The sequence below is a fragment of the Polyergus mexicanus genome, unplaced genomic scaffold, assembly GCF_030449975.1.
Source record: "Polyergus mexicanus isolate NDT 795.1 unplaced genomic scaffold, iyPolMexi1.0 SCAF_3, whole genome shotgun sequence".
Classification (NCBI taxonomy): Eukaryota; Metazoa; Arthropoda; class Insecta; order Hymenoptera; family Formicidae; genus Polyergus; species Polyergus mexicanus.
Window position 1 is genome coordinate 12,438,104 of NW_027223323.1, and position 24,963 is coordinate 12,463,066.

Consider the following 24,963-nt stretch of genomic DNA (forward strand, 5'->3'; position numbering starts at 1 on the left):
AGAAACTTTTCTCTCTCTATAAGGATAAACATTTGTTATTCACTCTCGCGTATAAATATTTAATGTTTTTTTTTATATATATATATATCATATCGTATATTTTCTTGTGCATTTTATCAAAATTTCTCAATTCTCAATATTTAATAACTCCGAAGTTCTACGTTATTTCCCCTAAAATAATCCCTATACTTTCTATCGTTGAAAAAACATTCTCAGTGATCCGGAGACATCCGATGTAGTTTCTACATACGTTCGTTAATATAAGGTTCGATATTTACTCGCGGATGAATAAAACGTGTGAGTCCGAGCTTAAGGAAGTTTAGAAAAAGGTGAGGGAGAAAGAGAGAGAGAGAGAGAAAGAAAGGGAAACAAGAGGAGAGAACAGGATGTCTCATCGACGCAGCGTCCTGTGTGTGTATTTGTAGCTGCCAAACAGTGGAAGAGCACATTACACGTGTCTTAGTTATTTTTAATCCCCGACGAGATACGTACGTGTACACCAGACTCCCGTCCCATCCTCCGCGTACCGCCAGAGTATTAAAAGTTACGTACCTGCTACCTAGTCAAATTTTTCGTCTCGGTGGTCCGCGACGAACACCAGACGATATAGTGGTTAAAAATACCGCGGATACACTTCCCCCGTAATTTCCGTACGTTCGACCGGTATTTACGGCATAACTCGATGACCTGATCTTCCCTTCCCCTAGATCGAAACATCGCGATCGTCGCAAGGAATATATCTATCATATATATTTTGTTATTAATTATTATTACAACTTTAATTATGGAACATCATTTTCAATGTATCTTTAAACCAAACTATTGATAAAAAAAAAGTAAAAAAGACAAATCTCATAGTATTTTGTGAGAAATCTGCTCAGTTTTTATTATCGATAAAGCGCGATCTCCAAAAATATTAAAAAAATTTTGAATATTCGGATGAAAAGGAAAGATTAATTGTTTTAATTGAAAAAAGAAAAGATTCATACATTTTTATAATTTAATAATAAACATGAAGACTCCGTTTTGCGGGAAAAATGGAACGCCATTCACAAAACTGATTCATGAATGCTCGATTGTGAGACCGTTGAATTGAAGCATCTTAAAAATCCGTCTATCGCTGAAATATTTCTCAGATAAATTGCGTCGTTCGATCCAACGGAGTCATGGCGATTGATAATTACCAATTAGAAAATTAACGAAAGCGCGAAAGGTTTCTCGCTTTTCCTTTGCACTTTTTTGACGACTTGAGTGAAAATTTCACCCCACGATACACATGAAACACGCATATTCTAGAAGGGAGTATGTTAAAGAAACGCGCATTAATTATTGTTGGAACGTTTCACATGTCGCCTTGACCTTTTCTTACGAATTGATATCGATGTCGTCGCCTCATAGGATATTTAATATCCAATAAGAGCACAAAAATACACACATATACCTTATAACTTGGAACTTTGTTTCGTTTTCCGACAGAGGAAAAAAGAAACAGAAGATATATAGATACAGAGTGTCTCGGAACCAATCGAGCATTCATTTAAATCCATTTCATATCGGCCGAAGAATTTGGAGAGATGAATGAGATGGTTCGATTTCAATTTCAGGCTATTCTGTATGTTTCCTCGCGAGCATCAATCGATACCCTAAGGTAGGATTTAACGCGTTCAATCGCGAATGACAAACTTGTTAATGAGCTGTGGTGTTGTTAGCTCAGTTGTGGCGCGTTAAAAGTATTTAGCGCTCGTGTATGTATGCGTGTACATGTTCCTCCTTTCATCGTCAAATGATTGTGTCGTTCATCCTGCCATTGTACCGCTTACGCGATTACGTATCGCGATTGAGGGCAAGAGACGAATCGGTACATTCTTCTCTCATCATCCGCAGATATCGGTTCCCTTCTCCCTCGAAATACCTTGATCGCGATCTTCATTACGGGATATTAATTTTGTTAAATTGTGATCAAATTTTATTATTTATTAGGGATATGAAAATTGTAATAATTATCATTTTTTAATTACGTAGATTGCGCGCGAAATTTGTATAATTTATCCAAGATCCTATAAAAAAAGAAATCTTTGCCATTTGTACCGCTATCTAGACAATATTCGGGTTGAAGGGGTTAAAACCCAGCGGCTACCTCGATTTTCTCGAGATTTACGACGACGGCAAAATTCGCCCGGATCAAGGCAACACGGTCTAATCGTCCGCTATTTTAATCCCGTTACTAATAATACCGTCTATTTTGCCGTCCGCGGAGCTCGCTTCGAGGAGGAACCTTAATCGAAGTTAATACCCGCAAAGGCCGACGTGAAACTTCAATTTCGAGGGAAACGCTGAATAATTAATCGGCGAATATATCTAATTCGACCGATGATAAAGCTAGGCCTCGCGCTTTCCCTTCTCCGTTCTCAATGTGTCGTATTTTGACAAAAATTTTTACATCCACGTCTATAAATTGCCGGCCGTTGCTAAATTATTATTACATCCATAGCGCGAGATGAAGCTTCCTTGTATACAGAGTATCCCGTTTGGTTACAATGAAGAATTATCGAAAAACTAAAAGTCTAATATACTGAAATGTTAATCTAGATGCTAATAGTTATCCAGTCTTAAAGAGTTTGAAAATAAAATTCTCTAGCGAACATTAAATGATAATTTCAATTTAGTTTTTAATTTGAAATAGACTTTGTTATGACGGGATTTTAACGATGTTTTGACTGTACAATAGTAGCAAAAAAACTGTCATAATTTAAAAAAAAAGATATTTTTTACATTTATATTGTTTGAAAAATCAAAAAAATAAATCCGGATTATAAAAAGAATTATTAGAAGAAGTATTACAAAATAATATAGTTTTTAACGTCTTCGTAAAAGAAAATAGTTGTAATTAATATTTTTCCTAAAACAAAATTTTTACAAAAACTTTTGATCGTGAATATCTCCTGAAATTAATTGCAAGAAACAAAAAAAAATGAATAATTTTTAGAAAGAGAGAGAGAGAGATAATATTTCTCTACAATTTTTAGTAAATAACATTTAAACAAATAAGTGGATCTAAATCAAGTCTTGCAAATATTTATTAGTGTTTTCTTAATATATATGTGAAAATTTTTATTTTGTTGGCAATGCTTTTTTCTTGTCAAATTTGTCCATAAGTGCTATTATACGCGATTTTCCATAAAAATCAATACTAACTTTAAATAATTTTTAAACCGTTAAAAAAATTATGCTCAGGTTTCGCACAGATACTCAGAAGAAAAAGTAGAACGGTCTGCGAAATTTTCATGCCTTTGTCAATGTGTTAATATATATAACGCATACATCCTTAACTTGAAGACAAGTTTGAATGATGCCCACATACACATACACACAAAATGTTAAATGTTGAAAAGTCGATAAATAGCGAGATTACGCGAAATTTTTGCGAGGACAAAATGCATGTGTGTGAACTTGCTAAGGTCATCAAAGATTACGTTATTATCAATAGAGACTTCTGTATGAGAAGACCAGGGGAAGGAGGACTCGACTGATAAAGGGCAATCGATGACTGATAAATCTTAGGTCGATCGCCCAATCTAGTTTGCGTCAGCCTTTTCACTCGTCGCTTGATTGTGTTTACACTTTGCTTCCGTAATCTGATATACATATAGCGCATGTGGATAAAATACAAAATACTTAACCCGAATCAATTAGTTTCTAACGCATCCGTCGATTCGCTCGATCCATCCTTGCAACTTGTAGAGGAATGTTTGTCGTGCGAAACGATCAATCATTATCGCGTGATCGATCGTTCCTCCTTTCGAATTTATAAAAATAAATTATTTTTCAACCATTTGTTTGTGTGTGTGTGTGTGTGTCTGTATGTGTTAAACTGTATAAAATCTGTAAATAAAAAGAAGGGCGAAACATTTAGGCGGATACTTCGTATAATAAATGATTCTTTTCCGCCGCACCAATCATCTCAAAAAATAATAAATTATATATTCCTCTCAATTTAAGGATATATAAGACTCGCTCTCTATTAAATTAAAATTAAATTGGTAAATCAAATAAATTGATCTTTTTGAATAATTGCGATGGTTGAATATTGTATAGATTTTCCGCATATAATGATACAAAAATGAAACAAATGTCTTCTCGCTATGACATTAATACAGCGCATACGCATTTCTCGTGCGTGAACAATTATCTCGATTATATCGCTATTATTCCCCGATTGGTTATCAATTCGACGTTTCTTGTCGCGACGCCCAAGTTTATCCTTCTTTATTCGACTTGTGAGATCGCACGCGCCTTAGCTTTACCTCGGAATTATGTATATACCCTGTGCTCTAAATTCTTCACGCGTTTCCGCAGCCGTCTCCGAAAATAGAAATTAATTTCACGCAATGCGTGCGCGTCATCGCGGCAGCCTGTTTATTACGTATAATTATATCATATCTGAAATTTTTTCCCCTCCCTTTCGCGCTTTTTCTGCATCCTCCCTTTTTTTCTATCGCTGTTTGTACGCGGTTCCTCGTTGCTCTCTCGCTTTTCTTGCAAAGTGACACGGTTGATGTGTACGCGTGTTTGTGTATGTATGTATGTGCGTGTTAATATCTTTTTTTCTCCTCGCTATTAAAACTTTTAAAAGCTGATAATTTATCTCGCGCGCGCGTTCTCACAAGTTATTCTCGGCCGGGCTTTCTTCGCGTTATTGTACCGATACACATGCGCATGTAATCCAATTTAACATGTAAATAGGTGAGGTTATTTATATCCTTCACTTTTTACACATCGTGGCTGGATGCGTGTAAAAATAGGGAAGAGCAGCCGATGCTGCCGGCAGGATATCTCGCGTTAACTGTTAAAGGTATGCACATTGTTATATTATATACGGCGATTAAAAGGCATCCGCGCAAAGAGCGCGCTGTGTAGAAAAGATTACGGGGACGCGCGATAAAAGTCTGTTAATCGTGCAGTGCCCACGTTTTTATCCGTCGCGTTTATCGATAATGTGTAATGAAACATTGAGTGAAATTCAAGATAATTTATAAACGCCGAGAATACATTTTTCACGTTCCGTTTTTTTTTTTTCTGTTTCCTTTGTCATATATATAAATAAATGAATTGTATCCTGCTTTCCTTTACTCTCAACTATTTATTAATTATTTTTCTATAAATAATTAATATTTTAGTATACATTATTTATTTACTTATTTATTTATTTCTAAATAAATAATATAAAACAATATATTAATTATTTCTCTAAATGAAGAATATTAGAGATGTGAGATACTTCTCTCTCTCTCTAATTATAACAAAAAATATATATATATATATATATATATATATATATATTTGAAGAGATATTTTGTTTATAATTTTTGTTTTCAAATTGATAAGCGCTTCTCTGCAAATATCGAAATATTGAAATATTATTATTAGCAAGCACGAGTTTTTTTTTTATTTAGTTTATTAAAACATTTCTTTTTCATTATATAGAGTTTCGTTTTATTCAGAGTTATTCTTCTGACATTTACATCATACTTTATGTCTACGCGATCTACGAATGCTTCGATAAATTTAGCCGCATCAACCATGAGGCGTACAGCGCGAAGATATGCTTTTGACATTGTCGGTGATGTATAGTCCTCGTATGCGAGAGATGAGAGAAGCCTCCTCGTGGAAGAGGAGGAAGAGGCGACACGGCTCTCAAAGCTAAATTGCATTGTTTTCTGTTATGTACATAAATATTATTTTATTATTGCGTGTCTCTCTCATCGGCACGCGCGGGCAAATAAAATGCTGACTTTGATGGTTTAGAATACACCACACACCGTTAGGATACGAGTCACGATAGGAATGACTTTTCCTTCCGTGCAAATGTTTCTGTTTGTCATACAATGTTATGCCTGGATTTCAGTTGCGATTTCAAATAATATTCCATCACCTGTGAAATTTACGTAGGATGCGAGTTCGCGGTTGAATTTCGCGATGAAATTTTCGCTCTTTGTGTCGAGCGGGAGAGATTAATATGGGATTAAAATAACAGTGAGCATTACGATATAATATTATACTATATGATATAAATTAAATTTCTTCTACGCGTTCGCGCGTAGCGATTTTACGAGCTCTGACATTAAAATGATCGAGATAGACTTTTATTTCGCGAGCGTAACTGTCGTTGCGGGGATATAATGAGATCGAGGTGTATATTCCCCGCGTTCTCTTTGTCAAGCCACGAGCTTCGTCGTGTCAATGCATATTGCATTTTCTGCCGTTATATTGACATGACCTTTTAAAGGATTAATCGATATATGGTCGTCTCGCGCAATAAGGTATTCCGTTGACGAGAGACAAGGGCCGCGAATGCCACCGTCGTCGCTCTCGATAGAAATTATCGTAGAATCAGGTCGCGACTATTATTTATCCCCTTTCCACCGTTGGGATTCGGGTCAATCGATCCGATATCGGTTACATACTTACATTGTTAACACTACGCGATGCCGCTTTCTAGAAAACCGCAACACGCTTGTTTCAATCTCGTGGTGCCTATTCAACGCACCAAATTTTCATCTCGTAAAAACTGGTCGAGACTTTTGATCGACGAGATGACATTGAAAACATCAAGAATATATGCTAAATTTGCATCAAGGGCAAAAATAAAAGCGTATAAACGAGATTTCAAAAAATATATTTTGATAGAAAAAATTAAACAAAATTACATATCAATCATATTATATTTATCTTTTACAGTAGTAGTGTGTGCGAGAGTATCTATAATATTAGGTGTACAACTTTGCTTCCGCCGTTTCTGTTCCGAAATTCGAGGCTTTATTGTAAAAAACTGGTTATACATTTATGATTCAAAGTATCGTCCACTCCCAATGATCGTGCCAATTCTTTTTGACTTTGACTCGAGTCTTCATTAAGTAATGCCTCCAATTCTGCATCTTCGAAAACCTTTTCTCTTCCACCGCTATACCGGTCTTCGAACGGTGAAAATCACCGTTCTTGAAGCGTTAAAACCACTCACGACACGTTCTTTCACTAATAGCGGCTTCACCATAAGTATTTGAGAGCATTCGATGAGCCTCAGCCGCAGATTTCTTCGTATTGAAGCAGAAAATTAAAACCTCCCGCAAATGACGAGAATTTGGCTCGTAAACTGACATTTTCAATCGAGAATAACTTTATGATGCAGACACAAATCGACTAATGTTTCTATGGGGTTATGTTGACAGATGCCCAAGTTTATCGCATGACGTCTATGATCTATTTATTTCGACCACTACTTACCGCTAAAGCCATCTATAGGAAAACGGCGGAAGCAAAGTTGTACACCTAATATTTATTATCAAAACATAATAATTTAATCTTGAAAAACCGCCTTAGTGCCCCAAGGAAAATCGCTTCGATGCTGATTTCCGAAAAGGAAACTCGTTTGCTGACACGTTGTTATCTCTATAAAATCTCTTTTTTATAATCTAGCGTTGCTTATGCAGCCATCGCGACTCCAGCGACCATCGCTTCTCGTTGAGAGCCAAAACGCGTTTCTCGGTGCGAACTGCGAATGTCAATCGCGATGATTTCCGAGGAAAGTCTCGCACGCGCGCGCGCGCGCGCGCGCGCGTCTAAAGGTGGATATACACTTAGCGAACGAACAGCGAATGCAAACGTTCGTTATTATCATTCAGCAGATATATACGCCAAAGCGAATGCGAACAGAACGTTCGGTTCACATTCGGCTCGATTCCCTCATGAGGCGGTACATCAAAGACAATTCGTGCGAGAAAAACGTTCAAAACGTTTCGCATTCGCTGTTCGTTCGGTGTTGGTTCGCTAAGTGTATACCCACCTTAAGATCGACGCGATGCATTTTAAATATGGCAACGATCGCTTCTCCCGTCGTTGCATAATTTTGCCACCGCTGACACGCAATGCGATTGCACGGCGAGGCAATAATAAATATATGTTCCTCGTCATTATTTTTCCGCGATGAATGGTATGCATCGACGGTCAGGGTCACCTCGTTACGTGCGTGTGTGTAAACAGATTCACAATCTTTCGATAGGCAATGAGAAGAGAGAGCATAAGGTTTATATCAAAATTGTAAAATTATTAATAGATCTTTGTGATAAACCAAGCGTTTAAATCGGCGAACAAATTAAATTCCTATTGAAGACTTAATTTGTTATTCCGAAAGATGTAACTATAAAATTAAGCTACCTGTCTGACGTCCGTGGATACATCAGGCTCTTGTTGTATAATTTGCGATAAGATAATGAATTATCACAGAAGTATATTTTATCTAAAATTTTCCTTCATCACGCTACTCGTAAGTATCTCTGCACTTCTTTTTATCGCGTACGCGTTTAAAAGGATTTGTTTCACATTACCGGAATAAAGGACTAGAAGGTAAAAACGCAGAATTGTACTGCCTCTATTTCTGTCCTTTCATTCCGACAAACTCTGCCATTATGAATCCGGATACGTGCAGTCATATGCAATGCACAGCAATTTCTCGACCGACGATTATTACAAAGTACTCCTCAGCATCATTCCGCGTTCGCCTCGTGGAAAGAATACGTTGGCGTATACGATTGCCACACGTAAAAGCGCGATAAACAGTTCGCTTGCATTTTTCGAAACAGATAATGCTCATTCATTTTCGAAGAGAAAGATCTTTTTTTCCATTGTACGCCAATATAGAACAAGTATCAAAGATTCCGATACTCCGAGGACAATATCTCAGGGATATATCAACGAATATTGACATTGTAAAATAATGTAAAATTTTGAATGGATATTCAGCAATATGAAAGTGGAAGGAAAGAATATTGTCAAAGATTGAGATAGAGTATATATATATCTAATAAAAAAAGCAATATATATACATATATTTACATGTTTTTAATAAACACATCATCAATATAATTTATATATATATATATATATTAATTTTTGTCAGTATAAATATATGTATATATGTGTGTATGTAGAATAAGGAAAAGAGATAACGTACATTTTTCCTAAATAATAATAATAATAAAGTCTATTTTTTTTATACGAGTATACTACTCCCTGATAAATAAGGAATTGCAATATTGATACTTATGGATGCTCGTAAATTGTTATTCTAATATCGATGTCCAATCGTATCGGTATACTGAAAATAGCCATCGGGGATTAGAAATGGTGTAATTTCGTGGACGAGTTCGATTGTGGTGCTCGGCCGCAGACGATCCATCGGGCGTCGCGTTTCCATTGCGGGAAAAACACGCGGGGGATCATTATTGCGTGTCGATCGGAAATCGGAATCCGAGCTCGCTCCGAAATTATAGATCTCTTCGAATTCCTCCCCGCTGACGGGATACCCTTCATCGGGGTCGCGTAACCGTTTGGGTGCCACCACCATCGTCGACGTCTTACAAACAGATACGCCCGTTTGTCAACTCTCGTCAGAGCGATTGACGTCAGATCGCGTCTTACGACAACCGGTAAGTTTACATGACAATTATTTTAACGCGTTATCGTGGCATAGCGCGATGATAGCGCGGGTCTCCAGTATCTTGATTGCCTGTCAAGTCTTTTATCGGCTCTTCGAGCAGCTCGCGTGAAAGAAGATTATTTTCATGTCGCTACTTGCCTGATTCTCTATTCCAGGGAGTAAGTCCCTGTCTGGGGCTCTGTCATATAAACCCCCGGATATCTAGTCTTTAGACTAAACCCTTAGTTTTATCGTAGCCGACAACGAATTTACGAAGGTTTTAGCCCGAACTGATTATCGGATTTACTGCCGTGTCAGAGCAAGTAGTTGAGCGTAGACAATCGACTGATGATCGTGTAATTGTTTGACGCCAATTAACAATTCTCGTATGAATATTCAGTTCTCGGTCGTTTGTCGAGATTAAATCGTATCAGTTCAAACATTTATGATTATCGACGAAATTCGTATCGAAATTATTTCTCCTCCATTCTGTGAGACTGGCCAGTCTTGCCGGAAAAAATAAAACATAAGCTACTCATATCCTATAAATTACAACTAATTTGTAATTTGTAACATTAAATCCCGAAGATCAGATATGTAAATAAAGTGAGACAAATATTTTACAAAAGCGTATGAATTTTATATACGCGTTAAATTCCATTTAATATATATTGAACGAAAAATTTATTAGATTTGCATATTAAACATTAATTAACGAGTTAACGAATAATGCTAAAAAAATTATCCGTTGTAATTAATGGCGCATGGGTGATCCCTTATTTATTTTGTTTAATGTATTAAAGAAGTTTACATAAGCTCCTTTTTTCTCTACTTTACTTAAAGATATTAACTATTATTAATGGACATTTTTCCTCTGATCTGTGATACTGTATCTCACATCTATATGCAAATTAGAAATGTCCTGACCTAATTTCGATGCTACAGTAGTGTAGGTCAACGTGCATAGATCAGTAGTGTAGATCGATGACTGGCGTTCTATCATACCTCGATAACTAAAATTTTTTTTATCAACAAGATGATCTTCCATTTCGAAAAAAACATTATATCTTAATAATAAATAAAAAAGTTTTAACTAATAATAACATAGTACAAATTTCTCGCGTAATCGAAAATCTCTTTTAATGGCAAATAATGATTCTGTTATTTCTTAGAAGATATAATACGCTCTTATATTGCTCTATTATGTTTTAATTAAAATAATTACGGCCACAATAATAATACGATACGTAAGGTTCAAAAGTTATAAAGTTATAAAGTTAAGAAATTATAAGATGCAACATTTTATAGTCAAAGTGACAAAGTGTAATATAGGTTTTACAATGTTATAAATGTATAAATGTTTAAATATTTATTTGTCGAATGAATGTAATGAAGGAAAAATATATACCGGAAGCCATCCGAAGCCGCAAGGCAAGGATTAAATATAATAAATAAATAAATAAATAATAATACGATACAAATTAGATTTATGCAGAATTTAATTCACACGATAGCAATTGCGATATCTAGAATGATTCATGGTTTATCGATCGAAAAGTCTTATAACGAGAGATTCTCGGAAAACAAGAATAAAACGACAATATCAGCGCTTACGTCGATATTTTTAATTAACCGACTCAATTGTCCATTATTACGACGATTTAAACAGATCTCGGAATTCAAATACGCAAGTGTACGATCTTTCATGGAAACATTAGTTTCGATGAATAAATTATTAATCGCGAATCGCGCGTGTGTAAATCTCCTGATTTATTACACACTTCGTTTCGCATCGCGAAATTTTTCCCGATAAATGGTCGGTAGTAACGCTTAATTAATTAATGTTAATCGCACGTCGTCTCGACGATACTCTCCCTTCCCTCCCTTGACCCATAAACACACTTTTGAATCTTTATGAATAATTGATTAATTACGAAATGGTTACGCGAAACTCGTTCCGTAAAAAAGTGACGGTGCAAAAAGCTATCGAATTAATGGCGGTCGGATATCATGGATTCGCGAATTGCACAGATGTTCGTTAACATAATTATAAAGCGCGACTGTACTCTCGGAGTTTATGGCCGCAATTAGTCACGGGAAATGAATGCCGCCGATGACGATTCATGGACGAACGGATCGTGACGTAAGAGTGGAGATTATAAAGCGTTACGCGAATGCGGCTCTATTAAATGTCAAAACTACATCTAAATATACGCAAGCGTACAAGAGAATACAAATATGAACGCGAATAAATATACAAATAAGTGTATCAAAATCGATGTCTCTCAAATCAAAACGTAAATTATTATCTATTTCATTTCGTTTCGGAACGAAACTGTTATATGAACAGAAACGGTTCTTCGAACCGTTATTAAATTGTATTTTAACCGCTCAACGAAATTCAGATTTATATGAATAGAGTTTCTTTATTTAAACTAGACAAGATAAATGTAGAAAATACTTAAAATGATAACGCAAGAATTTTAAAGATACGGAACATCTCTGTAACAGATTGATATCATTAAATATCTCGTTTCTTACGTCAATTAATGTGCGATGTCTTTAAAAAAAAATATATATTATCAAAAAATAATTTGGAGATCAGTAATATCAATCTTTTCAATGACGTCCGATAAACGATGTCACCGCGATAAATCGATCTAAACGAGATAGACCGCGAGCGTAAGATTTTTTTCGCTCCTCGATAATTCGCGTCTGTTTATCACGCGATTATTTCATAATTTAATTACAATCATATTATACCATTACGCTATCCTACAATAATAATGCAACAATTTAATCTTGTGCAACAAAGTAATAATGCCTTATCGCTGTTCATTTATTTTTTTCTTCATTAGACACCGCATATTAACGGACTTGAATGTATATCACAATGTGTTGGATAATAAATATATATATATATATATATATGAAAGAAATTTAATTTTTTTTTAATATTTTGTATATCTAGAATATTTCAGAAACTATACCTGTTTGGGATATATATTTTATGATAATATTTGTATGCATAACTAATAAAATATTCAATTTAAAAATAATTATAATATTTAACAATAAGTTAGGAATGCGGACTTTCTTTGTAGGACATCCTATACAAATGGCGCACGAATGGGTGCGCCAGTTCGACAGAGTTAGAGCACACGCACGAAGACAGCGCGACGCTATTTTTAATCACGAGCGAGCCTGCTAAATGGAATTACTTTGTCTTTTGCCGTTCCACGAAATGCATCCGCCGCTCTAATACGCCCGTAAAAACCCCGATGACATTTTTATGCGAATTTATGGTGACTTTGAAAAATAAATGCATCATGAAGGGCGCATTCGATGTCGCTCCGTCAGAATTTTAGGCGAAGTATTTATTTCATATAGAAAAAAAAACATATCTGCATTTTATATATATTCTACGCATTGAATATTTTCGAATTCTTTTCTGATATCTACTGTCGCTTTGTTAATTTGTTTGAAAAATTAAGGATCCATGAACGCGCTTAATGTCATATATTTAAATACACATACACATATGTTATTTTGTGTATATATAATCTTGTTTTTTAAATGATATTTATTATCGTTTTGAGTGATTTGGAAAAATTAAAAAATAATGATCATATCTAATGATTTCAATTTTAAATATTTATCTATAATCATGATGTCTGTATTTGCATCTATTAATTTCTAGGTATTTTTAGGTATCTCCTCTTTTCAATCTTTTAATTAAGATAATTGATTAAATTAATGTCTCAATGGATGAAACTCGAAATTCGGTGAAGATCTTTTGCTTAATCTAACGAACCAAGCAAGTTTTGGAACTAATTTTGATTTTAGATTGACGAATGGCCTGATTAAGACTTTAAAAAATATTTTTTGAAAACACCGATTTGAATTCTTTGATCTAATACATTCGCTGATGTTGTTCCTTTTTATTTCAAGCTTTCAAGTAATTTCATAGATAAATCATTTATCTCTATTGTATCATACGCGTCTTAAAGTCCATGGCAAATAAAAAATCGTAAGCAATAAGACGTAAGCAGAAATCAAATCGACATTTTTTATTTGCTTACTATTGACGTCTTACTACTTGCCTTTTTCTATATGTCATTGGCTTATTGTTAAATCTTTCAACTACACGCAATGTACAATATTTGACGTCAGCAGACGCAGCCAAAATATCTTGCGAGCAACCGTGATAGAGAAGGATAGAGAGGGATTGGTAGACAAAAGATAATACAGTTCTATCTGAGCACCTTCTCCGCCTCACTCGTTACAATCCTTCCACTTCTTTGTCTCGGTCTGTTTCCTCTTTCCTTTTTCTCTTTATCGGCCAGATAAAATTGTTCTGTTTCCGCGGGAAGCTTATATTATCATGAGGGCAATCGTTTCCCAAGGAAAACCAGAGGCAGAAAAAGGGATCGGGAAATGAAAAGAAATGTCTTTCCCTAAGTACATGTCACGCAAAATGAACGGGAGATGACTGTGCAACCTTGATCATTATCCGAAACGATGCTTGCAAACGACATCGTGACGAGCGAAGATCCGCGCGAAATTGATTAAATTTACGCTGCTAACAGCCGACATCTCGCCCTTTATCATTTCCTAATTTCGCTTCTGAAAGGAGAAAATAAATCGCTTGAGGGATGAAAAAAATCGCGGAGGAAATAAAGTGCGCTGATAACGCGTTTTGTTTATTTAAAAAAGAGATTCGCCGATATTTTCAGTATATTATGTTAATAAATTCCTTAATGCAAACAGCAGAGGTTCTCGCGTAAAAGGAACAGCGATCTTGTCAAGCGTTTTCGCGGAAAAATGAATCACGCCGTGCTGATCGCGCTGGGAGGGGTTGCTAGAACAATTTTCCGCAACACTACACACCGCACCGAATTTTCCGACAGGCCAACAAACACCGCAGAATCCAATAGCACGCGAGAATGGATACTCTATGTCGCGTCTCTCGGCTTGTGAAAGAGACGCGCCGGTGCGTGTATTAGCGGCGATTACCTAAAGGTGGGTATACACTTAGCGAACGAACAGCGAATGCAAACGTTCATTATTATCATTCAGCAGATATATACGCCAAAGCGAATGCGAACAGAACGTTCGATTCGCATTCGGCTCGATTCCCTCATGAAGCGGTACATCAAAGACAATTCGTGCGAGAAAAACGTTCAAAACGTTTCGCATTCGCTGTTCGTTCGGTGTTCGTCGCTAAGTGTATACCCACCTTTACATGGTGCGCGCGTGATAGAGAGAGAGAGAGAGAGAAAGGAGAGAGGAGGGGGATAGCAAGGATAAAGAGGAGGAGAGGTTCTACCTGGTTGACAATTGGCACGCGTGGCATGCTTTGATAGCAATGGTATGTCTTTCTCTTCACTCTCTCTCTCTCTCTTGACAGAATTAGAAAAAAATAGAGATAGAGAAGAATAGAGATGAGTAGATAAATGGATATGTTTATTTCATTTAAAGATAGGAATCTGAAGATATGAACTATTACAATATTTCAAGTGTGTATTCCGTATGTTTTCATACATATGGAAATTGAGAATAATTTTTTCATTTTCATGAGAACCACCTTAATACTTTCCGATGAAACTATCTCTTTTTTTAGACGCTGTTTAAAATTCTTAAGAAAATATCAAATGTTGCTGAAAGAAAGAGAAATTTAATTTACAAAAACTCGAGATTTTTTCGCTCGAGACTTGACAATTCGCTAAAACTTTCTCATCACATATTCACAAGATATGACACTAAACGAGCATTGTGTTAAAGTATTGAAACGTCATAAGCTAAGTGAGTGATGTAATGTCAACGGCCGTTCTTAAAGAAAGATATTACGTGGCTTCAATCGGCTATACGTACGTTCCTGCGTGTGTCGGCTAACGCGGTTGATTACGTGACACGGGACGGGACGGAAGTGTTCCGGACGGACCGCATCCGCAGTCCCACGTGGAGTCGTAGAAAGGTCGGATCGTCGCGCGCGGAGATAATATTACGCGCGTTTCCAAGTAACGCGAGTGTATGTATGTGTACGCACGTGCGACTCGATAGGCAGGTAAGCGCGATCGATATATGGCCGGGTCGTTTAGTGAAATATGAAGATGTGTAATAGAAATAAAGAACAAATAAATAAAAAAAAAAGGAAAAAAAGGGAAGAGAGAAAAAAGGGCGGGACTATGCGTGCGAGCTGGATCGTAGATTGGCCGAACGGATCGATGATGCGTGACACTTTACCGTGTGTAACACATGACATCGGACAAGTAGATGTGTCACGCGCGATACAACTCCCGAGATAACGCACCTCCGCGTATTACTCTAATCTTCCATTCCTTTTAAGCAAAGTGAATTAAGCGAATTAATCATTCAAACGAATTAGCCGTAATCTTCTCAATTTGGATAAAGCTCCGATTTTGAATGCTTTAATGGGAACCACCTTGTTGAAAGTCCGTTGATACAGGAGGCTCATATTACGAACAAATATTTTTGTTTCTGCCATTTTTACACTCTTGCTTTTTATTATCTCATTATGTATAACGACCACATTGTTTTTTTTTTCTTTTACTCTCTTTTCTATGAGATACTTGGTTTCGTATTTCAGTAGTTCATCGTTTCTCGGCTCCTATTCGGCCGCGAGGCAATTTTCGACATCTTGGCGTTTCGCCGAGGACCTCGCTTATAGTGACGCGATATTGTTAACGAAGAATATCCTCCGCGAGACAAGAATATTTCTCGAGCGTGTATAATAATAAAAATTGCGATTCTCCGAGTTGTAAAAAAAAAAAAAAATCAACTCTCCCCCGCGATATGCATATTCGTTTGCGATCATGAGTAAACAAACTAGAAAAATCCACAAACGTTTGAGAAGCTCAATGTTTTCGCGAGATGACGTCATGCGTGTTAAGCGTGTGTAGGAAACTCCCACACAAATACTCAAAGCTCTACTTTTAATGAGTTCGCTTGCACACACGCTGGACCAACAAACTCTATTTCGCTCCCGTTCATTTTACTTCCAGGTCGCGACTGTGTGTATGTGTATGTGAAAATTTCTCGCGTGATTCGCGAGAAATCAATTTTCCAGAGATAAAAGGCGGACTTTTTTTTCTATCATGGCGCAAGAACGACTTATTCGAAAATTGCGCGAGGACGGCTTCGCAATTTTTCGAAGGCTGTCTATAATTAATGGAAACGTGATCGAAGCTTCGTGTACTCTCGCGCTACTTTATTCGTCGTTGATTTTACATGTCGCGCGGTTAATAACGTGGGTTTTACACACATACGCGTCTAGTATTTAAAAAAAAAAAAAAAACACGTGTGAATTCACGATTTCCATGCGTGTGCACTAAGACATAATCTCCGTTATTGTAATACGCGCGTAGATAGGAATTTATGTAAATCGAAGTAGGCGGTAATTAGATTGACACGTGATTCCTTAACCCTTCGCGGAATTCCTGCGTTATGCAAGTCGTATAAAAAAAAAAAAAAAAATAAATAAAAAAACACGCGCTATATTTAAGGCTTTGACTTAATCTTAAAGAAGTGCGGTTGAAAATGTTCATGATATTTTTCCCGATTCACAGATATTAACGTATTAAGAATCGTAGGCGTGAAAAATCTTTTTAAGTTGGATAAAAACAGTGATGCAATCAAGGTCTACTAATGAATAATCGAAACATGACGCATCGGGACAGATACTTCCTGTAGCTTGAATTCATTACTGTCCCTGTGAAAGCATTATAATTTTATCATACAACACATTCAAAAATACGTTATCTGACAATTTTGATAATTGGCCAACGTTGTTAACCGTCCCTACCCATCTCTCCCTCTCCCCCCCCCCCCTCTCTCTCTCTTTCATTCTCTCGATCTCCCTTGTCGATTCTTGTTTTCTATTTTTGTTGGAAATATCTTATTAAGAGTGTGTATGTGTGTGTGTGTGTGTATAATATGTATATAAATTAATAATAAATTAATAATTAATAATAAATTAATAATAAATTAATATTGTAATAATAAGATTGAAACACGCGTTCAACATTTTGGAAAGAGACGATCACATGACGAAAATTACTTTTAAACGATTTGTTACTGGATCGATAACAAGAAATTATGCCATCCATTTGTCAGATGAGGCGCTATAAATTTGGAATTCAACGTCGCGTTGCTTTATTACAAATAAACAAACTTTTTTTTTTTTTTTCACATGGATCAGACGCATGTCAGACGTGTATATGCAAGCGTGGCGGTGAAAGTGTTAAACAAATATATGCGTCATCCACGATGACGATATTGTTGTTTGCTTAACGACCGTATTGCGAACGCGAATGAATTGTTAGCCGGCGCGGTTTAATGTCGTTTATATGGATTTAACCATCGAGTCGGCGCTTATAAAGAGGCGCCGTAAACATTTATTTACACACCCTGTTCCCTTCATTACACCCTCGCGCGTTCCTCGGCGCCAACGAGCGTGCCTAGCGAACATTAGAGAGGCGAGTCTTCTCGGATTTTGATAAGAGAGGACGGCGATATCCCAAGCGAGACACGCCAGACGTGTGTGTGTGTGTGTGTGTATGCGCGCGTGTGTGCGTGACGTGTCAGAAATCATGAATGCGCGCATGAGAGCTACACTTTGCGTAGGATGCTCTTTGCGATTCATGAATCATTCGCTGACTTCTCTATCGCGTGACGAGCATATCCGATGATTAGTTGTAACGTGTCACTATTTATTTTGCGCGTTCATGGAAACGCGCTTTTGCTTGCTTCGTCGCGCTTTTTTTTTGACGATCGAGTGATTAATTGGTCAAATTAACGATAGATTCGGATTCGCAAGACTTTTGATAAATTGTATAATTTCTTTTTTAGTATTTGAAATCATACATACAGAGTGTCCATAAAGTCTGTCCCCATCCACAAAAATTCGGGTTTGATCTTGGTTTTATGAAAAAAGAAAAAATTGGCGTCATCTTGAATTCAACAATTTTTTACGTACCCTTTTTAAAAAGAATCAAGATCAAATCTGAATTTTGAATCATGAAAAGGACTTAAAAAGCTGAACACTTTCACACCTCAAATGTCTTTTTATGATTTTCCAAATGGGAGTAACCATTTTTTGATAATTAACTTTTTTGAACTTTAACCCTAAATAACTCCCGAACGGGTCAACTTATCAACCACCGGTTTGCGCCAAAAATTTTCTTTTTTTATGCCCTTTCAAACGATATACTACAATATGGGGGTTTTATTTAAAAGTTTTTATCTGAGGTCCCCCTGAAGCATCCCCCTTAGGGAAGAGACACACATACAAGTCCTTCAATCTTCTTAAAAGAGAAATGATCGAACACATAATTCGGTTTTTCAAATTGTGCCGTTTCCGAAATATAGAGACAAACTTTATATAGACACCCTGTATATACATATTAGTTACATAAATAGTGAATTAAATCTCTTCTCTTGTGTAAAATAATTATAAATAATATATGTTCAAGAGAATAAAAATTTATACATTATAAAATATTATTTGAGATTATAGATAAAACTATTGTTCTCACATAAACTTTTCCTGCTATTGTCCGCCGCTCGATTTGACAGAGTTTCTTTACAAAATATTTTGCGTGCTCTTTAAATGTAAAATTTTGAACGCGATAACTTGATAATCTTCACTCAGAAATAAATGATGAAAGGGATTTGATGATGATTAAACTAGGTGACACACGAATCTGGGTCACAATTCTTCACGTATGTTCTTTTTTTTTTTTTTATCCTCTTATCAATATTCATGAAACTTTGAACTTTGGAAGCACCGAGCTTCGGCGCGAACGTCGAATATCCGGCTATTCTATGGATCCGATGTTTGATGAAAGACATTTCTCGTCTTGCAAGTATCGGCGGACAATAGTTAATAAAAAGGGGAACGGTATCAACGTTACATGACAGCGGTACGCGGGTGAATAATGCGAGAGCGACTCATGCAAAGGCGATTAAAATTCATTTAGCCAGGAGCCTCGTCTAAGCGGATAATAAAATCGCGCCTGGTTTCTAATTCGATGAACGTGCGTAAGCGGTGACATCATTTCGCGGTGTGACTCTACCTCTACCTGTATTTATACGACCTCCGGTATATTAATGACGATACGCTCCCGTGGCCGCGGTCACTCGTCAAAGAGCGAGTCTCGACAACAAACCAGATACCTGCGTTCCTTCGCGTAAAATGTCATCATCGCGACACGTAATCTGCCCGCGAAAGTATGCAATGGCCCGGCAACCTTCGTTTCTCTCTCGCGATCGCAGGATTCTCAATGATCGCCGTTCGTATTTATAGCATTGTGTCAGACGCGTAGACTTAGCTGTGCCTCGAGACACAATTAGTTGTCGGATCGTTGAATATACAAGGAGTTTGAATCATATTCGAGGATTAAGTCATTCGAGATTTATTCAATTAATTTAATACGAATGAGAGAGAGAGAGAGAGAGAGAGAGAGAGAGAAAGTACGCGTGTAGACGATTAAAAACACATAAATTTTTTCCCATTTAAAATGCGAAATATTTAATTCGTCATTTTTATTGCCACCTCAAAAGATAAGACTGCGATAACTGATCGCGGTTGATCGAACCATTAAAATAAACGATATTTTGATGAAATCAAGGTGAGTCGAGGAAAATTATAGTTTTGCGTTTTTCCATGGCAAGCAGGAGGGGCGGGGGGGGGTGGGAGGTGAGGTGAGGGGCAAACGGGGTAGGGGATGCATTTTGGACATATTTCAAGTCGCGAGATTGCGCTATAAAAGTCGTCCTAGTGCGTACGCGGCTTTAAACGCCCGCGGACGAAACGCAATTATACGCGCATGCCAAATGCTTAACGCTGTACATTTTAATAATAATAAATAAAGCAACGCAAAGCACTGCTGAAAATTACCTCTGCTTACGTAATTTGTCGGTTGGATCGATATGTAAGAAGTTTCTCTCTCTCTCTCTCTCTCTTCCTCGTATTATTATATACGATTCGTCTGTAAAATAAGACGATATAAATTTTAATAATTTTGACGTATCTTCCCGCGCTAATTTAGACCTGAGTATCTATTCTCATATAATGAAAAAATTTATGTTTGAAAATGGCGCTCTGTAAAAAAAAATCTTCAAAAATATTCTTTTTATCTCTAAATTTCTCCTTATCTCGAATTTCGAACAAAAGTACCTAGAGAATCACGGGATTTTTAGGGAATTTTTTTTTTTTAACGGATAATAGGTATTTTAACTTTTATATCCGTTTTCGCGTTGCTTTATTCACTCATTATTCTTAAGGATATTTTGGCTGTATAATAATAGCAAAAAACTGTAAATTAAAAAAAAAAACATATTTCTTACTGTCTATACTGTTTGACGAATCAAATAAATAAATCCGGATTATAAAAAGAATTGAAGTATCGCAAAATAATAATAGTTCTTGATGTCTTCATACAAGAAAATAATTGTAATTAATATTTTTCCTAATTTGTGACAAAAATTTTTGAACACAGAAACGAGTAACTTGCGGAAAAAGAAAGAGAGACAGATAATATTTATTTATAATTTTTAGTAAACAACTTTTAAACAAGTAAGTAAATCTAAATCGAATTTTGCACAAATATTTATCAGAATTTTCTTAATGTATGTGAAAATTTTTCTTTCGTTGACAATGTTTCTTTCCTTGTCAAATTTGTCAACAAGTACTACAATACGCGATTTTCTATAAAAATCAATAATAACTTTAAACTTAAATAATTTCTAAACCTTTAAGAGGATTGTGCTTAGGTTTTGCATAGATATTTAGAAGAAATAATAGAACAGTTTACGAAATTTTCAATGCTTTTATCAATGTTTTAACATACGATACGTATGATACGACATCCTTAACGTTGCAATCGTATTACAATTGGGACATCATGCACGTTAGGTATTTTGCGTGGTGGCGAAAGTACTTAAACCGCCTCGCCGGCGGTTATCGTAAAAGGAAGTCGCGACCGTAACCGGTCGGTCGCCCGCGCGAAACCAACGTTGATTATTACCATTGGTTGAAAATAGCGCGTGCCAGGGATGAAAATTACGTAAACCGTTTGAGTGAATTGAATTGCGCGTGTTCTCTACGAACGCATTTCGTCTCGTGGCGTCGCGACGCCGACGACGCCCGGCGTCTCGACGTCTCCGATTATCTTGTCGTCGATCTTTTATATAGTGGAGATGAAAAAAAGCTCTTATCGAACAGATTACATTTCTATATCTCGATGTGTATTTAGGTCGCTTCTTTCTTCATGATGGAATTAATCTTTTTCCGAAGCAATTTCTTTATATGTATATGTATACATATATACAATATATATATATATATATATATTATATAAGTAAAGATGGTATAACAAATATATGTGTTCGCATTGGCGGAAAAAATAGAATATGAAAATCTGTGTGAGTGGAAAAGCGAGTGTATATATTTTTTTCACTCACGATATTTTTATTTCCAGGCTTAAACATACATCTGTTTCGCTTTAAATGTAGAAGGCACCCATACAGCACAGAACATTGCAATTACATTGCAGTAATATTACAATCTTGCAAGTTGCAATGTAATATTGTTGAGACATTATTGGAACATATAATTGTAATATTTTATGAGAATGTTACAGCAACATTTCAAAAACATTACAAAAAACAATTTTCGGTAATCGCTAGTTCGTTTGTTTACCGCTATGCGGCGCGCGTTGCGTTATCTACCCCGCATTTAAGTCACAATCACGATGATTACATAAAGCTTGCAAAGAGCGGCTAATAAGATTAAAGATATAATTATTTTTATCAGTTTAATTTATCCGATACAATCCCAACACAGGGAATTCAGATATTGAACTGATTGTTCAGTAATCGAATACATAAATATCCAAAAAAGTTAAAATTATTCGTTAATTGTCTACTTAAGATGTAAAATAGAGCTTAATATCTATATAAGTAAAATTTTAACTTTTATGAATGAGATTATTTAATCATTACTATTTTCTTAAACTTGTAAATTATTTATAAAATAGCGATATTAACTAGATAACAGGCAATTGTTAAATAGTTCCATTCCTATATAAAACCAAAAATTTGATAATTTTTTAATATGCACGATATTTCAGATTTTAATAAATAAACTTCGAGAATATATAAAGACATTCAAGAGAGAAAAAACTCGTAATTGCGTAAATTCACAATCTTTTTTTCTTCTTTCTCTTGGATGTCTTTATATTTTCAAAGTTTATCTATCAAATTTAAAGCGTTCTGCATATTTGTAGCAACGCATTTCAATATTTATTACAAATACATTGCACCGTAACATTACTGTAATATTACATTGTAATATTTCTAAGGGCGGACATTTCAACGTTGCCGCAGACTTGCAGTAACATTGCAGAAACATTTCGCAACTTCTATGCAATATTACAATGTTTCAATGTAAGATCTATGCAACGTCTCTGCAATCTTTCGGTGCTGTATGGGCAATGACAAAAGCGCAATTCCTACAAATTAACAGATTTAAGATATAATAAGCCGAATAAAATGAATGAATCCACTATTCGCGCGCGCAAGATAAAAAAAGGAATTAGAGAGAGAGAGAAAGAGTGAAAAAAAGAAGGGGGAGGGAGAGAGAGAGAGAGAGAGGGGGAGGGGAGTTACGCTGGCAATCTACTAGAGGGCATCACGAATTGATTGTTACTTTGCTAATGACTCATTTCACTTAACATTCGCTTTTCCATGGCGATCGAGAACCTAGCCTCGCACTTGCCGGATCGCCTGCACGGCGATAAAGTTTCTCTCTTTCTCTCTCTCTCTCTCTCTTTCCTTGTACGTCATGCGCTGACAACGGGAGATTGTAAAGTTTTGATGGGAATGTAATGTGAGACTAGTGGTTATATCCGGTTCGTTTTCATGGAAATTCGTCGCTTTTCGTGCGGAGAACAACACGAAAAGAGAAAGATCGCCGGGAGGTAAAGGGTCTCTCCTCTCTCTCTGTCTTTGGGTTTGAGCAGAATAACCGACTCGACAATGTTTTATGATTTAAGTCTTCGTCTTGAAGTAACGTACAATACTGTGCTATACAGTATTAAAGTCATAAAACATTGTCAAGTCAGCTATTTTGCTCAAGCCCTTTCTGTTCGATGCGCGTAGTTATTTTTAGAGCACCGTGTTTGTATTCTTTTATCGAGCGAGCGCGAGTGACAGTATGTGCAGCGTCGTGTTATTTTCCGTTCGTCGGAGCGGCTGTATTCGGGTTTGGCGAAACGTCGCCTGCCGCTCACTTCACCCCTTAGCCCCCATTTCCACGAGTCCCGCGCAAATGTTGACGCCGCTGTCAGAAGCCGTCCGCGTCCGCGCCCCCTGCTCGGCGCCCATAACCTCAATCTGCGGGCGGCGTTCCAGCTCGCGCATTCTTTTACCATTTGGCGGAGGATGGGATCGAGCGAACTCCGTCGAGGTCAACCAATCGCGGATTCGACGCGCCGTGATCTCGCTTCGATCGCCGGGGACTCTCCATGACACCGGAGAATCGTTTACACGGGCACCGGGTTAAAGGAGCTTGACATTTAACGCGAAGCGCCGCGGTAGGGTCGACATGGTATGTTGTATGTGTATGTGCGCGTGTGTATGTGTGCGTGATAGAAACCAGCACGGCGGAGCGATGTTGCTCCTTTCGACGTCGCTGCACATCCCCGGAATCAATAATCGCGTTGCATAAGCGACGAGAACGAGAGGCCGCGTGCCCTACCTTGTCATCGTCATCGTCGGATATTCGTTTCGTGACACGCGGGTCGCGCCGATATCGATCTCGTCCGCCTTTCGATTCCGGAGCACCGCCGATCGAGGAGAGCCGTCGTCTCTCGCGTACACGCACGACTGTCGTTCGACGGGATGCGCGCTACACACCTTAGCACGGTAGTCCCAATGACTTAATTCTTTCCCTGAAATCTGTTGATATGTTTTGCAGTAGCGTAATTTCCATTGGATAACAGTATGGTGACAATTTGAGTCAATAAATAAAAATTGAAACGCGACTAGTGTATAAATGTAACTTGAAACTATTATATATCTACATTTAAAACTTAGAATAGTTTGAAAACTTTGCCGCTAAACAAACTCTCTCTCTTGTATTTCAGCCGTTGGTCCTCCATTCGTTTGGAGGCCAGTGGAGCAGCGACGCCAGAGAATAATACTGTGGTAGCCTTGTGGAAACGTAACAGTAGTTGGCTTCGGCCAACAGAGGCAACAGAGATATCATGGCGACGATAGACGGCCGGCCGGCCCAATATGGTATCACGCTTAAGCAACTCCGCGAGCTCATGGAGCTGCGGGGGCGCGAAGGTGTCAACAAAATCAATGGTTACGGTGGTGTGCAGGAGATTTGTAAAAAGCTGTATACTTCACCCAATGAAGGTACAATTTTCCTCCTAACGTATCCAAATTTTGTATTACGATAC

At 36.9% G+C, this 24,963-nt stretch overlaps 1 protein-coding gene across 22 annotated transcripts in view; it reads left to right on the plus strand.

Moving 5' to 3' along the window:
* Positions 1-24,963, plus strand: part of Pmca (plasma membrane calcium-transporting ATPase 3) — a 76,014-nt gene that overhangs the window by 7,276 nt on the left and 43,775 nt on the right. For 17 of the 22 annotated variants that reach the window (XR_011446715.1, XM_070293394.1, XM_070293395.1 and 14 more), the window contains exon 3: positions 24,643-24,919. Coding sequence is in view for 21 of the 22 variants with exons in the window: in XM_070293394.1 (XP_070149495.1) it covers positions 24,763-24,919 (157 nt within the window). In the remaining variant the exon portion in view is untranslated. Of the gene's footprint in view, positions 1-1,604; positions 1,649-15,253; positions 15,540-23,454; positions 23,476-23,865; positions 24,105-24,189; positions 24,422-24,642; positions 24,920-24,963 lie in introns of those variants that run through there. The other 5 variants (XM_070293387.1, XM_070293388.1, XM_070293391.1 and 2 more) reach the window with 5 other exon arrangements.